General features: G+C 39.7%; 2 protein-coding genes across 5 annotated transcripts in view; both read left to right on the forward strand.

Moving 5' to 3' along the window:
• LOC102229623 (T-lymphoma invasion and metastasis-inducing protein 2-like) overlaps positions 1 to 2,728 on the forward strand; it is a 42,716-nt gene extending 39,988 nt beyond the window's left edge. For all 4 annotated transcript variants that reach the window (XM_023347986.1, XM_023347985.1, XM_014472382.2 and 1 more), the window contains one exon: positions 245 to 2,728. In XM_023347986.1, the coding sequence (XP_023203754.1) occupies positions 245 to 767 (523 nt within the window). In that variant the 3' untranslated portion in view covers positions 768 to 2,728. The remainder of the gene's footprint in view (positions 1 to 244) is intronic.
• Positions 2,729 to 7,599: 4,871 nt separating this feature from the next.
• On the forward strand, positions 7,600 to 9,495 carry LOC102229362 (claudin-20). The gene has a single exon (XM_005808717.2). The coding sequence runs from the start codon at positions 8,685 to 8,687 to the stop codon at positions 9,453 to 9,455; it is 771 nt and encodes a 256-aa protein (XP_005808774.1). The 5' UTR covers positions 7,600 to 8,684; the 3' UTR covers positions 9,456 to 9,495.
• Positions 9,496 to 14,820: the final 5,325 nt, after the last annotated feature.

Genomic DNA, 14,820 nt, shown 5'->3' on the forward strand with positions numbered 1-14,820 from the left:
ACGGTGGAGCCTCTACAGAAGTTAGATAGACGTTGAGTTTGAAAGAAAAGATTTATTCAAGTTTTTATGGATGGATGGATTGATTGATTTCCATACTAATGAATACCTAAAGTAGACGAAGGTCTTCCAGACCTGTCCATGCTGTAGGGACCCTGAACAGAACCGGTCCAGAACCTTTAGTCCAATGAAGAACTGAGCCTCTAGAGGAGAACCTGGATCGATGACTCTGCTGTTTGTGTTTCAGTGATCTGGATGCGAAGGCCGCTTTGCTCCGCGCTCTCAGCTCCCTACTCAAAGACCAAGCTGCTAGCGGCTCCCTGAGGAGAACCCGGCCGTCCGCCGCCGAGAGGAGCGCCACCTGGAGGAGGCGGCCCAGACCCGGCCGCTCCGACCTCCAGAGAACCGCTCCTCATCCGCCGGCGGAGCGCTGCGGCGCCCTGGAGGAAACCTGCTCCGAGCCGCCGCTGCCGAGCCATGCCGGCTCCTCCGGGATGAGGCCCAGACTCTGCTCCCTGACCGGAGAGCTGGAGGCGCAGCTGCAGCGCCTCAACTTCTCCGAGGACGACCAAGGAGCGGCGCAGCGCCTGGACGAGGAGAAGAGGCGGACCTCCAGTCTGCGGCGGGGTGCAGCCAGAGACGGACTGGACTTCAGCAGCTTTGTGGGGAGAGACTTCAGCATTCAGAGCATGACGTCCATGATCAACGAAGACTGCTTCTACGACCCGGTGCTGGCGATCCAAACGGACGACATTAACCTGCTGACTTAAACCTTCATCTCTGTCTTCTGATTGGACCTGAGGGAAGTTGGAGCATAAATTAAATGTTTGTGCTGCAAAAACTCACAATCTTATAAAATATTTTTGGTCTAGCTTCTAGAACAAGTATCTTAGTAAATTAGACCAAAATAATTTTTGTAAGATTTTGTATTTTTGTCGTGTTTTTTCAGCAAAAACTTTAATTTGTGCCGCTGTCATTTTAAAGATATTTATAAATGTTTCCAAGGGTCATCAAAGGTCAGCCAGACACCACATATTTACAAAACTAAGCAAGTTTGGTGTCAATCAACTGTGCAACAAATATTTTAACTGCACAAACGTAGAACAATAAATTAATATCCATTTTGTTTGATTTTATTAATGTGGGGTGAGGAGGGCAAGTTGATCTAAGGAAACTTTTATTTCAAAAAATTGTAAAATTTATAACGACACAAAAAAAAAATTTGCAGCTCAAACATAAAATTTTTATTGACATCATATTTTGTAGGATTTTGTAAATGTGGACTGGCTGATTGACCTTTAATGACCTCTGGAAATATTTATTAAGATGTTTAAAATGATAGAGGCACAAACAACATTTTTGCTGCAGGAAGCCAAGTTCACTCAGGTCCTGATTGGCTGCTACAGAAACGCCTCCTGATTAAACCAGCAGATGTTTCCAGATGCTGAAGCTCAACAAAGTCCTAAAATAAATTTCATCTAAACCGGATCTGAATCTGGAGTTTCTACCGTTCAATGTGGAGAAATGTTGAGATAAATTTCAATAACAAAAAAGTTTTATAGGGAAAAGATTCAGAGAAAACAGAGAATGCAGATTTTAAGCTGAATTTCTTTTAATGTTTTCATCAATGAAAAACAGAAACTGTCTAAAAACGGATGTCACTGGTTTTAGCTCCAGTTTTAATCACAAACATTTTTTTCTCAGATGACAAAAGTATATTTGTCAAAATTTGATTCTCAGTTCCTAAAATATCACTATATTATTCGGACGTTTTTGTAAGTTATTAACGCTTTAGTCAGTTTTTTCATGTAAAATAATTTATTCATAAAATATTTATGTTTTGTTTTGTCAAAAACTGACTTTAAAATTCAAATGTTTTATGGAGATATTTTAGGTATTTTTCTCTGATAATTTTTGTATTAATTTAAAGGGTTTGAATCATATTTTTTTATACGTTTTCTATACTTTATTTAAATTAATTTCCTGCACTGTTGTCTGGGTCAGAACCTTTGAGATCCAACAAACCGGCACCAGCAGAAAATATAAAACAGAAGCAAATAATGATTTATTTGTGTTTCAGACATTGTTTTCTCTCTTAAACGTGATATGAAAACACATAAACCAGAAGAGATTTTCTTTTCCCTCAAAGACAAACTGGAAACCATGGAAACATTTCTGTCTTTTACTGAGATTTATTTATTTTGTTATTCTGCAAGGAGGAGATTTAATAAGAGAGGAAGTTGATCTTCAGTTTGTCGAGTTTATAAAGATCTGAAGAGAAGCTTGCCCTCTGGAAAACTTTGATTTTCCATTTTTATATCACCTAGATGTCTGAACAGAATCACCAAGTGAAACCAGCCGAATGTTGATGTTTGGATCCTGAATTTGTTTTATATTTTATAAATCACTGTTGTAAATATCCCTCTGTGTGCAGCTTAAGCTCCAGTTGTAAATATTTTTATTTGACAAAAGCAGTTTCTGGATAAAAATCCAGAGCCGCTGCTTCATATTAAAGCCTTTCGTACGTCTGTCACCATCTCTATTTATATTGTTTTTTTTAAATAATATTTCTGTTGAAAGGTGACTGTTTCATTATAAAATGAAAAATTATTTGAGGAACTGTCAAAGTTTTTGGTAATTTATTTTTTAAAATATTTGCTTACTTCTGTCAATGATGAGGTGCTGTTAAACACTGATAAAATGCAGAATATTTCATAAAACTGATTTTTGATGCCAACATTTCTCAACGTTTCATTTATTATTTTGAATGGAGGTGCTTTGTCTCCATGGCAACAGTTAACTTGCCTGCGGAGAAAACAAACTTGCCAAAGATTTTTCTGCATTCATGTTGTTTATTTCTATTAATTTTTTCTTTTTCTTTTCAATCTATTGAAACACTTAAACTTTGTTCTCTCATTTTCCATTGATAACTGCTGGACAAACCATCAGGTGTTTGACATAAAGACAGGCTCGTATTTCGGATAAAGGAAAAATATTGGCTGTTTTTTTTCTCGACATCGTTTAGTTTAATATTCTATGTTGTGTTTTATTCTAGCATTATGTGATCAAAACATTATTATTTCTAAAGCTATTCGTGGTCTCTTTACTTCATATTTAATATACATTTTTTGTAGAAATGCAAAAACGTCTTACCCGCAGTGGACGCCATTTTGACGTTTTGCGCGTTACGTCAGCGCAGCGCACTAACCTGATGCCGTTAGCTCCTGTAAACCTCGTCAAATAACAGACAGTTGGTTTCTTTTTATCGCTTTTATTTCGATGATTTCACTGTAAAAATGGTCATCGAGTGCTGCGCGGTTGACGCCACAAACAGACAAGGACGCAAATCTAAGTAATTTTTTATTAAACCTTTGAAAGAAGGAAAGAAGATGGCGACGGATAGCAGCTGTTGATTGTATCCGCGGATTTGCAGCGAAAGCTTTTTACAAGGTAAGATGATTAACGTTCACCTTTTAAGTAAGATTAGTAAGATGCAATCAAATATTTAATTATGAAGATGTCTAATCATTAGTAACCATGGAGAAAATGTCCCACCAGTTAGTGGTAGCCTAACTGGTAAACATCTACACTTTTAAATGTCCTCCAGTGTAGAAGAAATATATTAAACTGCTTTAAAAACCGTATACTATTCTGACAGGGTATGCTAAACCGATAGCACTTCTACTTCCGACATGCTACCTCCACGTAATGAGTGACGTAGTTGCAAAGGTCAAACCTTTTACTTTTTTTAAATGGCCCATATTTGAGAATAGAATGGTGTTTAAATAATTTTGGAGTTGCATTAACATGAAGACATCATAATGTCCCAGCTGTACCTGAATGCAGCACAAGCAGCTGTTGGGAAAATCCCATCTCACAGATTTTATGGGATCTACAGAGTTCTGGCGGATTGGAGGCTTCAGCTGATTTTTCTCCAGTTCCAGGGATGTTTACACTCAACATGGTGTTAAGGTGAGTAATTCGGTTAATTGCAGAGTGAATTACAAACCTTATTGCTGTTGAAAGCAATAAGGTTTGCTTTCAACAAACCTTATAAAATAAAAAATATTTTTTATTTTATAAAAAATATTTTATAAAAATATTTTTATAAAAATAAAAATATTTTTATATTTGTTATTAGTGGTGGGACTCCATTAATATTTTTCATTACATTAATTGTGGAGTCTGTGATTAATTCATTGGAATTAATTTAATTGAAATCCGTGTATTAACAAAATGAACAATTTTAACTCAAAACCCCATTTTGCTGCTAAATTATTGAATAACTAGATATATGAGCTCAACAACAAATATATTTATTGATTTTTAAGTTGTTGTTCAGGTTATTCAACCATCAGATTGGTGCAAAACGTTTTTCTATCAAAGGGATCTTCTTTAGAAATGTGAACTGTGGTGCTAACATTAGCATTCAGGATGTCTGTGCAGCTGCTACATTTTCTGCATTGAGATGCTATTTTAGGTTTTAATAGCTTTACTGACAGGCTAACTACTTTTAGCACAACTTGAACACAACAATAGTCTTTGCCAGCATCAAATATATTTTTTGAAGGAAGAATTAACCCAAGAGAAGCAGTTTTGTCATCCATTGTTGTTAGCCGATGTTGGTTGTGCGTCAGGTTTATATGTGTACCGGAAACATATGAGTACAAAGGTTCCAGCTTGAGATTTCTGTCTGTTTTTTTTTTTAAACAAATTTATGGGGTTAACATTTTTTATGTGTTAAAATCTATGTAATAAATGAATCAAAATTAAACTATTAAAGTCCAAAGCTAAATTGTTTTATTACTTTATTCTGAGATTTTATGCCTTAGAATAGAAACAAACGAATTGTACTGCAATTTTTATCTGCATTCCTCCTTAAAACACATGGATCAAATAAATTGTGTCGTTGACAGAACTTTTCTAAACTTGATGGGATAATGAAGAGATTGTTGTTAGACGTTGTTTTCTAAAGGTGCTTTTAATCTGAAAAACGAGCTTCATCCAGATGTATTCTCTAATTTAGTGAATAGAGAATACACAGAAATTAATTAAAACATTGAGAAAAAAAATCAAACAATCTTTAATATATTCATTTAAAAACAAATTTTTTTTTGCCCTAAACCGTTTTTACCTTATGTGGTGCTACATTTACAGATTTATATCCAAACCACTCAGCATAGGAAGCCCACTGTGTGTGTGTGTGTGTGTGTGTGTGTGTGTGTGGGCGTGTGTGTGTGTACGGCTCAGATAAGGCTTTTCATTTACATCCCTGTCTGGCTGTTAACTGATGTCTATTGAAGCCTCCGGGGGGTTTTCTTTCTTCCAGATGGTTTGATTCTTCTCCAGACTATAATTACATGGGTCAGAGGTCAAACTGTCGCCTTTAATCCGAAGCTAATTTCAGTCATAATGGATTTCAGATCCAGGAATCACAGCCGCTGTCCTGTATGAGGACGTCGGTTTAAGGAAAAATCTGGCATATTTTAGGTTCTGATTGGTTTTATTTTAAAAATGTCAAAGCTGATAATTTATTTAAACGTTCATATTAAAGGTTGTTTTTTTCAAAACTCATTTATATTTCCAGGTATTCATCAAATTAACAAATTTTCAGGTGATTCAGTGATAATTTTAAAGCAAAACGGATAAAAAAGGAAAAAGATATTTAGATGTGAAAGTAGATATTTATTCAATGCACTAAAACAAATTTAAAATTTGTATAAAAACACACCAAGTAAAACAAATCATCTGTAAAAGACAGAAATCTGAATTATTGTGAGCACTATTTTTCTTAAAAATATTACAAAAACTGCAAAAGCATTCAGTAAAAGTGATTTAAAATAAAATAAAAATGTGTGAAAACTAAAGACACACAGGAACTAATAATATTTTTCTAAAAAATATATTTAAAATATTTTGACAAAATTAAGAAAGGTAATAAAAATTAGTTGAAGCAGGAGAATCACACAAAGAAATCATTACAGCAGGAATTAAATATCATCAGATAAAAAAAATGTCATTTTAAATATCAACAGAAAATGTTTTTGCATAAAAAACAAGAAAATACATATTTAAAAATACAGAATCTATTTTTATATGTAAAACAATCAGTACAGTAATGAGCAGATCAGATCTACCAAAAACAGTGCATGGAAAAAAATCTATGCTTAAAATAAAAACTAAAATGATTAATTTTTAATTTTCTAAGACTAAATGCTAAATAACTGATCCAAAATCACAAATTTACATGTATGTAAATTGTATTTATTTCTATTTAGGTCATATTTACATTATTCCTAATTTTACACTGATCTATATATTCTTTTAATTTTCACACTACTTACATTTATATTTATATCTGCTAAAATGTAATACGTTGTGTGGGAGTAACTTGTCAACAAAATGGCAATTTTCTCTTGGTGATCAATAAAGTAAACATTTTACAGAAACAACTAAATATAAGTTAGAAAAATAAACCGGTTGGTGAAATACAGAAAATAAGAAATAAACCAATAATTCACATTAATGTAATCATAAAAAACACTGAAAATCCAAATTTAAATTATATGTAAGGAAACAAAGAAAAAAAATGATGAAACCATTAAAAGTCTTTTGTAATATCTCCTTATCAGGCCTGAGTTTCACCTGTAAAAAATAATCAGTTCTATTAAATGTTTTTTCCAAACAAACTGAAAAATTAAACCAATAAAGTCGACCAGCTTCAAACTGAAGGCCAAACACCCAGCAGAGTTTTGCTGCTCTGAAATAAACTGAATGAGGGATGAAGGAGGGAGTGATGCAGAAATGAGAGTTTGTCCTCTGTGTGTTTTCTGCAGAGCGAAGGCCTGCAGGCGTCCGCTCAAACCTCCAGAGAGCTGCTGTAATGGAGCGGCACCTCGCCGAGCGACACGAAGCAGGCGGAGGTTAAAACATTCTGTTCAGGATGTGGAACCAACATCAAACTGCTGCTTCCACACGGCGGCCCGCGGCGGTGCGGCCCGCGGCGCCAGAATCACTCAATCTGACGGGTCAGGAATAAATTAATGACCATAAATATAACTTAAAACAATAGACAAATAAATGCAATGAAATATTAAAACAAGTAATTAATTTAAAAAGATAAATATATTAAATACACAGTATGAATTACCTAAAAAAAAAAATATGCATAGAATATAAGAATAAAGAGTGAAAAAATTTAATTTTAAAGGCTTTCTGAGAAATGTTTGATTTATTAGTACAAGTAATATAAAAGCATTAAGTTGTTGTTATCAGATTATTTAATGAACCATTAAAAAATAAATCAAAAAATTTATTTTATTAAAAATAAACCAGTACAGATAAAATGATAGAAAATGTTTATTTTCTGTTAAAAACAGAAACATCCCTATGAAGATGTTTGTATTTCTGATAAATGGACCTAAAATCAGTTTTTCAGGCTGTTTATGTAAAACATAAGAAAACAATTCAAAAATTGTTCCTATAACTAAAATAAAGAAAAAAAATTTAAATGTATTTCATTATTTTCCCGTTTTGATAGATGCCTGCAGTAAAACTTTATTTTGGTGCAAATTGTAATTTTAAAAAAATCCATATTTTCATTAAATTAAGCAGAACTTAAATTGGTATTTAGTTTTTTTCTGTTTTAATTCATTGGATTATTTTACCAGAAGTCCATGGTTTGTAGTTTCTCCGCCCCGTCGATCCCGTCCCGATCAGGTGAAACCGTTTTCCTGTCCGAACGGATCCGGTCGGGTCTCTGCGTCGTTGCTGCTGCTGCAGATCCACGCGTCTTATTGTGAAAGGACAACGAACCCAAACTGCTGCTGCAGAATGTGAAACGCGGCCGCATTCAATCACAGACGTCAGCTCTGCCTCTGCGGTGGGAACCAAAACGTCTGGGTTCTGTTTCCTCTTTGTTGGGAGTTTTCAACCTGAACGCAACAACATCAATTAGCCAGAACCGACGCCTGCGGACTCTTTAAACTTCTTCTCTCCCAGAGAAGCCGGCAGGAAAATGTGTGTTTACAGTTTGCAGGCTGTGTGTGGAGGATTATGGTAATAACAGGCTGCCGGGCCGCGCTGGTGGGCGGGCGGACGGACGGGCGGGTCCGCGGACCCTTATCAGCGCGTTGCAGAGGTTCTTCACCTTGATTCTCTGCTTTATCACCAAAACCAGACGAAGACGCTTCTGGAAGCCCAAATGATCTGATGCTATCAGCGGCGGCTCTTATCTTCACCCAGGTTTGCAGGAAGCGACCCAGAAGCGGCGAGAGGCGGCGCTGACCTTCAGGCTGGAGAGCAGAACCGGGTTCTTCTGCTGGTTCTTCTGCAGGATGGGCTGAAGCTGTCCGGTTTCCAAGGAGACGGCAGGCGGAGGGGTAGTGTACGCACACACGCTGCGCTCTCGCTCTCCGCTGGACGGAGCGGGTTCGTCTCTGCTCAACTTCCTCCAGATGTTTGGCTGCATCAGGAGGAAACGGATCGCTTCAGTCCGGCGGGGCGGCGAGGGACGCCGCCGCTTTAAGAACACTTAATTAGGAGTCAATGATCACCAATTGAGCCATTGAGCCGGCGCTTCCAGATTTCCAGTCTCAGCTGCGTCCGTCACGCTCCCACGCTCACGTCTCACTCCCCCCGCTGGAGGAATTATCTGCCCCGTGTCCTGGGGGCCGGGGGGGTAAAACATGCTGTCCGCCGCCATTCAGATCCTGGCGTTCGCCCTGGCGCTGCTGGGCGTTCTGGGCGCCACCGTGGCGACGCTGCTGCCCAACTGGAAGGTGAGCGTGAACGCGTGGAGCAGCATCATGACCCCCATCTCTCAGATGCAGGGTCTGTGGGCGGACTGCGTGTGGTACAGCTCCGGCGTCTTCAGCTGCACCATGAAGGACTCGGTGCTGTCGCTGCCGCCGTTGCTGCAGATGATGCGGGCCGGCATGGTTCTGTGCTGCATGGTGGCGGTGTTCGGGCTCTGCCTCGCCTCGCTGGGGCTCAAATGCACCCGGTGGGGGGGCAGCCATCGGGCAAAGGGCCACACGGCGATAGCGGCGGGTGGCTGCTTCGTTCTGGCCAGCCTGCTCTGCCTGGTTCCAGCGGCGCTCTTCACCAACGAGGTCATCACCGCCTTCCTGACCACCGACCTGCCGGACAGCAGCAAGTACCAGCCCGGCGGCGCGCTCTGCGTCACCTTCATCGCCGCCGGGTTCCTGCTGGCCGGAGGAGTCATCTTCTGTCTGTCCTGTCCGGGAAGCGGGTCCTCCGGACCGGACAGCGTCTCAAACTCCGACTCAATCAGACTGGAAAGGAGGCAGGAGCCGAAAGTGGAACCCAAACAGAAGAAGAAGAAAAGCGTGCGGCTGCAGACGGATGAGGTGAGGCAGGAGAAAACGGTTCTGGACCGGCAGAAACTCCCACAGAAAGACCTGAAGGACAACTACAGCCTGCAGGAGTACGTCTGACGCTCAGGCGGAGGGGAAATGTGGCGTTCAGGCGCCTGAAGTGGGGGTGGTGTGTGTGTGGGTGTGGGTGTGTGTGGGTGTGTGGAGGGGATAATTACTAAATGTTGTAAATGACAGATTGTAGATTCAGCTGAATGCCTCAGAAGCAGAGCAGGACTCTAAAAAAAAAACGAACCTCAGAGACACAAAAGGCTGAAAACCTTTAAAACGCGACGCTGCAGCTTCACTGAAACCAAAAACCTGAAGACAAAAAAACGTTTCAGCTCAAACTGAAACCAAAAAGCCATTTTATTCCAGCCAATTTTCTGCCTTCAGATAGAACTAATGCTCCAACAGGGCTGCAGCCAACAGTTCTGGGGACGGGGCCCCAATGCAACATTACAGGCAACACTTTTTTATTTTTATGCTGTTTGTTCTTGCAGTGCATGAAAAAAAAGTTTAATACTAGATCCAAAAAAACTGAATTACTTTGTTTCCTTTATTACCTGCAGAGTGAATAATAAAAAAAATTACTGTGAACAGGATGCAGAAGAAAACTGGAAAGTTAAGAAAGCAAACCTAAAGCTTATTTAAAAAATGTTTATGTCTGATGAGGAAAAAACAAAAAAAATCCAGACAGAAAAAAAGAAAAGAAATGATGTACAGGTGCATCATGCATGATTCATCTCTGCACAAAAGCTCCATCCAGTAAATCTCGGTAAATGAAGTAAAATATTGTTTCCTTATTATCAGATTTTTCCAGGTTCAATTTCCATCATATTAATTTATTTTTATTTTTGCAGGTTCTGTGGAAACAGAGAAAAGATGCAGGGAAATTAAGAAAATGTACCAACAGCAGTCTGATGTTCCCACAATTATTTATTTTAGCTAAAAAATCACAATTCAGGTTTTTAAAAATTTGTCCACATTTTGGCAACGAACTAAGGATCATACTAAGAAAAAAATTAAAATAAAATTATGAGAGTAAAGTGATTGGATTCTACGAATGAACTTGTACGAGAATAAAGTCATGGTTTTATGTGAGGAAAGTCATAATATTATGAAAATAATGCCAAAATAATACAAGAATAAATTTGTAGTCTAGCTAAAATAAACTCATACTATTAAGAATAAAGGAATAATAAAGTCAAAATCAAACCAAAATAAAGTTACAATATTATGACTTTATCTTGACTTTATTCTGATACGACTTTATTCTCGTAATTTTATTTATATATTTTTTTATCTTTGTGGTTTAACCCCAATACTCTAAAACTTGTTACTGTTGGTTAAATTGAATGTATGTCATTAAAGGACAGAAACTTGTTTCCACCACGGCAACAATTAAAACACATCATCGCCACCTACTGGCAGTGGATGGTGACTGTCAAAATTAAAGGGCGAATATAATTTAAATTGAAGCTAGCGCATTATTAGCACAGCGTCGGCTAAACATACTGGTGAACCACTTTAACGTTAGAGGAACTAATTTTTATAATTTTCTGTTTTATTTTTAGCGTAGCTAACTTAGTTAGCAGTGTTCACCACTTCATAGTAATGAAAACATGACAAACATCCTTCGCAGGTTACCGGAGAGAAAATATCTCAGTTTCTCCAGATTTTAATCATCACTAAATAATAAATTTGTTACAGTTAATTATATTAAAATGCAGATTATTTTTGAAAGCCGCACTAGGTGGCGATAATGGCCTCAAAATACATGTGGCTAAAGCAACGTTGGGCTAGCAACCTGTCCAGATTGTTTTTAGCTCATCTTGTCTTTGTCCCTGTTCATTTTTTTTGTTCTGTTTCTAAATTCTACAGCTGATACTTGAAGTTCATTGAAAACGATGTACAGTCTAACTGGAACCATCTTGGGTTTTTTTTTTTTATAATTGTTAAGGAAAGTTTTTAGCTTCTTGTTTTTTCTCACTGGGTGAGAAAATCCACATCATTGTAAAAACAGCCATCAGCAGTTAGATGCAGATTTTTCTTTATTCATTTGTGAAAAGGTGAATTTAACAAACCAACACCTGCCTTGGACAGTCGGTCTGTTTCTGGAGATTGGTGAGGAAACCTTCCAGCAGATTAGCTGGAAATTGCTTTGATGGCCTCTTTTCTTTTTTAATGACTTTGCTGAGAAAATCACAGCGACTGAATGTGTGTTGAATTTTTATTGAACGCTGCTGCCTTCTTCACCATGTCTGCTTTGGGTTTGCTCTGATCTCATCAATAATTTCTAGAAATCCTTCACTTTCTGCTTCAGCTGTACACGCTTGTATGAGAAGCAATAAAATATGTTGAGCTTCTTAGATTCTGCATTGTTGTGAATTATTTTCCACATCCAGAACGTCAAACGGACATCCACTTCGTCTTTTCCTCTCTGTTAAATGGGGGAGGAGAGAGGTAATGATGCTCTTTGCTTCCCATTATCTCCTCACCTCGGTTGGTTGCACATCGCCCCTCCGCCTCCCAGCTGCAGCCGCACCAGGAGGACACAACGGACCTGGAGCCCCCACAGTGTCACACACACTCAGTGGGCGCCGCGTCCTCCAGCCTGACTGAGCCGTCAATCACTCCTGCCAAGACGAGGCTGCTGAGCTGATCGCCCACTCTGCCTCTCAGGAAACGCTTCAGATCTGCAGAACAGAAAACAGTCGTCAGCACTGCAGAAGCATTTCACATTTCACCATCAGTAGATGTGGGGAAACTGGACTCAAGAGGTGGAAAAAATCAACAGAATGGTTTCTGAGCCTCTGCAGCTGCTGCAGGATTCACATTTCTCCTCTTTTCTCGCTCTGAAGGACGAACAACTTTAATGAGCCGAGGTTCAAAACATTTAATTAGCTCAGGAGGCGCCGATTCTCCCAACCCCCCAAAGCCAAATTAAGAGCTGAGCGCTTCCTCTAATATTTAATTAGCTGCAGATTTGAGCTATGATCAAATATCTCTGCAGATTAGATATTTTATCTTTTTACCCCCCAAAGAGCCAAATTAAGTAGAATAAATAATAGTCTTTGATGTCTTCAATAAACCGGCAGTAGAAGCTCAATATTTAATTGAGATCAAGTTCCTTATCAGGTGGAAAAAGTTTGGTTTAAAATCATGTCCAAACACCTGACTCAGCATTTCGTGCACTCACAGAGCCTAATTTGCTAAAATTTAAATAAATATCAATAATATTTGGTTCCACAGCTGACCTGTAAATATCTACAGAACCCGTCAGGTACCAGAAGTTTGTAAATTTATGTTCTTCTGGTGCAGAAAGTGTTTGCAAGGATTTAAACCTGTTCTCTTGGAAATCTAAATATTAGAAACTTATTGTGGTTTATGACTCTTTGGTTGACAGGTCAGGTTTTTGTGTCGGATCGATCAGTTATTGATGGCGAGCCAATCTGTCAGACGAACCTGCCGACGAACCTGCCGAATTAATTCCCCGCTCAAAAGGTTTTGTCTCTTACGCTGATTTCTTCTTTTCACATTGTGAAGCTCTACTTAGAACCTTCTTAAGATCCAATAGTGCAAAATGCAAATTCTTGCAATTTTTTGACTGGTCTTAAGATTTTGATCAGGAGTGTATATAGCTGACTGGATAGCTCAATAGATAAGGCATCAGTATATCACCCGAGAGGGCGGGGGTTCGAATCCAGTCTGGGTCAAGACCCTTCAAGCTACTGCCTACCTCATACCATGAGAGATACTAAGATGCATAACATGCCGGCTCAGACGTTCCAGACTGACAAGCAAGGTCTGCGTCAGGTGTTGGGGAACCAGAGCACCTTGATGACAAATGGGCTACTGGAACAAGACGGAAATGGGCGAGAGATGAAAATGTGGATCTGTTGGAATGCTACTACTCAAGTAACCCTAATCTAATCAGAGAGGTTACATGCAAAGACTGGTGAAAATTACTTACTTCGACACTTCGACACCCCCAGTCAACACTAAGCGCTAAACAACTAGTAGCTCAGTAGCTCAGTGTTCCAACATCCGCAAAAGGCAACTGCTATCACAACTTGAGATTGACGAGATACAACACAAATGCTACGGCAAAAAGGAGGAACCTGGATGTCAGAACTGTGGGGACTTAACTACAAGTTAAGAGGCTGGTTCACTGGCAGGCCAAATGAACCAGCTGCTACAAAGTGGCCTAATCCAGAAGGGTCCAGTCCCACCCAACTACCAACCAATAACCTGCCTCTCCACAACATGGAAGCTCATAGCGGCCAAGATAAGCAAATACATGGATGAACACATGAGCACGGCACAGAAAGGTATCGGTGTAAATAGCAGAGGCATTTCAGAGCGAGACATCGACTCACTGATCCACACTGATTGGGATGTAGAACCACATAGAACCACAGTCCAGGACGAAACAACTAAGATCCATAATCCATCAGGGACAAAGCCTCAACAGACAATGTGCTCAGTGAATGTCTCAGACAACAGGGAACGGAGGTTGAGGTGCCAGAGATACCATCATGGGAGGACAAGCCCCTACATGGGATGTACCACCAGCAAATAACCCAAGTGGCTGATATCAGTAAATCCTACCAATGGCTGGAAAAAGCTGGACTCAAGGACAGCACAGAGGCCCTCATCCTGGCCGCCCAGGAACAGGCCCTAAACACCAGAGCAATAGAGGCCCAGATCTAACACACCAGACAAGACCCAAGGTGTAGGTTGTGCAAGACAGTCCAGCACATAACAGCAGGGTGCAAGATACTGGCAGGGAAAGCGTACATGGAACGACATAACCAAGTTGCAGGCATAGTGTACAGAAACATCTGTGCAGAATATGGACTGGAAACCCCGAGATCAAAGTGGGAAACAGCCCCAAAGGTGGCGGAGAACGCCAGAGCTAAGATCCTGTGGGACTTCCAGATCCAGACAGACAAAATGGTAATGGCGAACCAACCAGACATTGTCGTAGTGGATAAACAACAGAGGAAAGCCGTTGTGGTAGATGTAGCAATACCAAGCGACTGCAACATCAGGAAAAAGGAGCACGAGAAACTAGAGAAATACCAGGGCCTCAGGGAGGAACTGGAGAGGGCCTGGAAGGTGAAGACCACAGTGGTGCCTGTGGTCATCGGGGCCGTCGGGGCAGTCACCCCCAAACTGGACCAATGGCTACAACAGATCCCAGGAACAACATCAGACATCTCAGTCCAAAAATGTGCAGTCCTTGTCACAGCCAAGATACTGCGCAGAACCCTCAAGCTCCCAGGCCTCTGGTAGAGGACCCGAGCTCAGAGGATAAGAACCACCCGCGGTGGGTGAGAAGGGAATTTATATACATATATATATATATATATGGCTCAGGGTGTATGACCCTTTAAGTACACAGCCATACTGGAAAAGTGCTATACAAGTTCAGTCTGTC

The sequence above is a fragment of the Xiphophorus maculatus genome, chromosome 15 (assembly GCF_002775205.1).
Source record: "Xiphophorus maculatus strain JP 163 A chromosome 15, X_maculatus-5.0-male, whole genome shotgun sequence".
NCBI classification, from domain to species: Eukaryota; Metazoa; Chordata; class Actinopteri; order Cyprinodontiformes; family Poeciliidae; genus Xiphophorus; species Xiphophorus maculatus.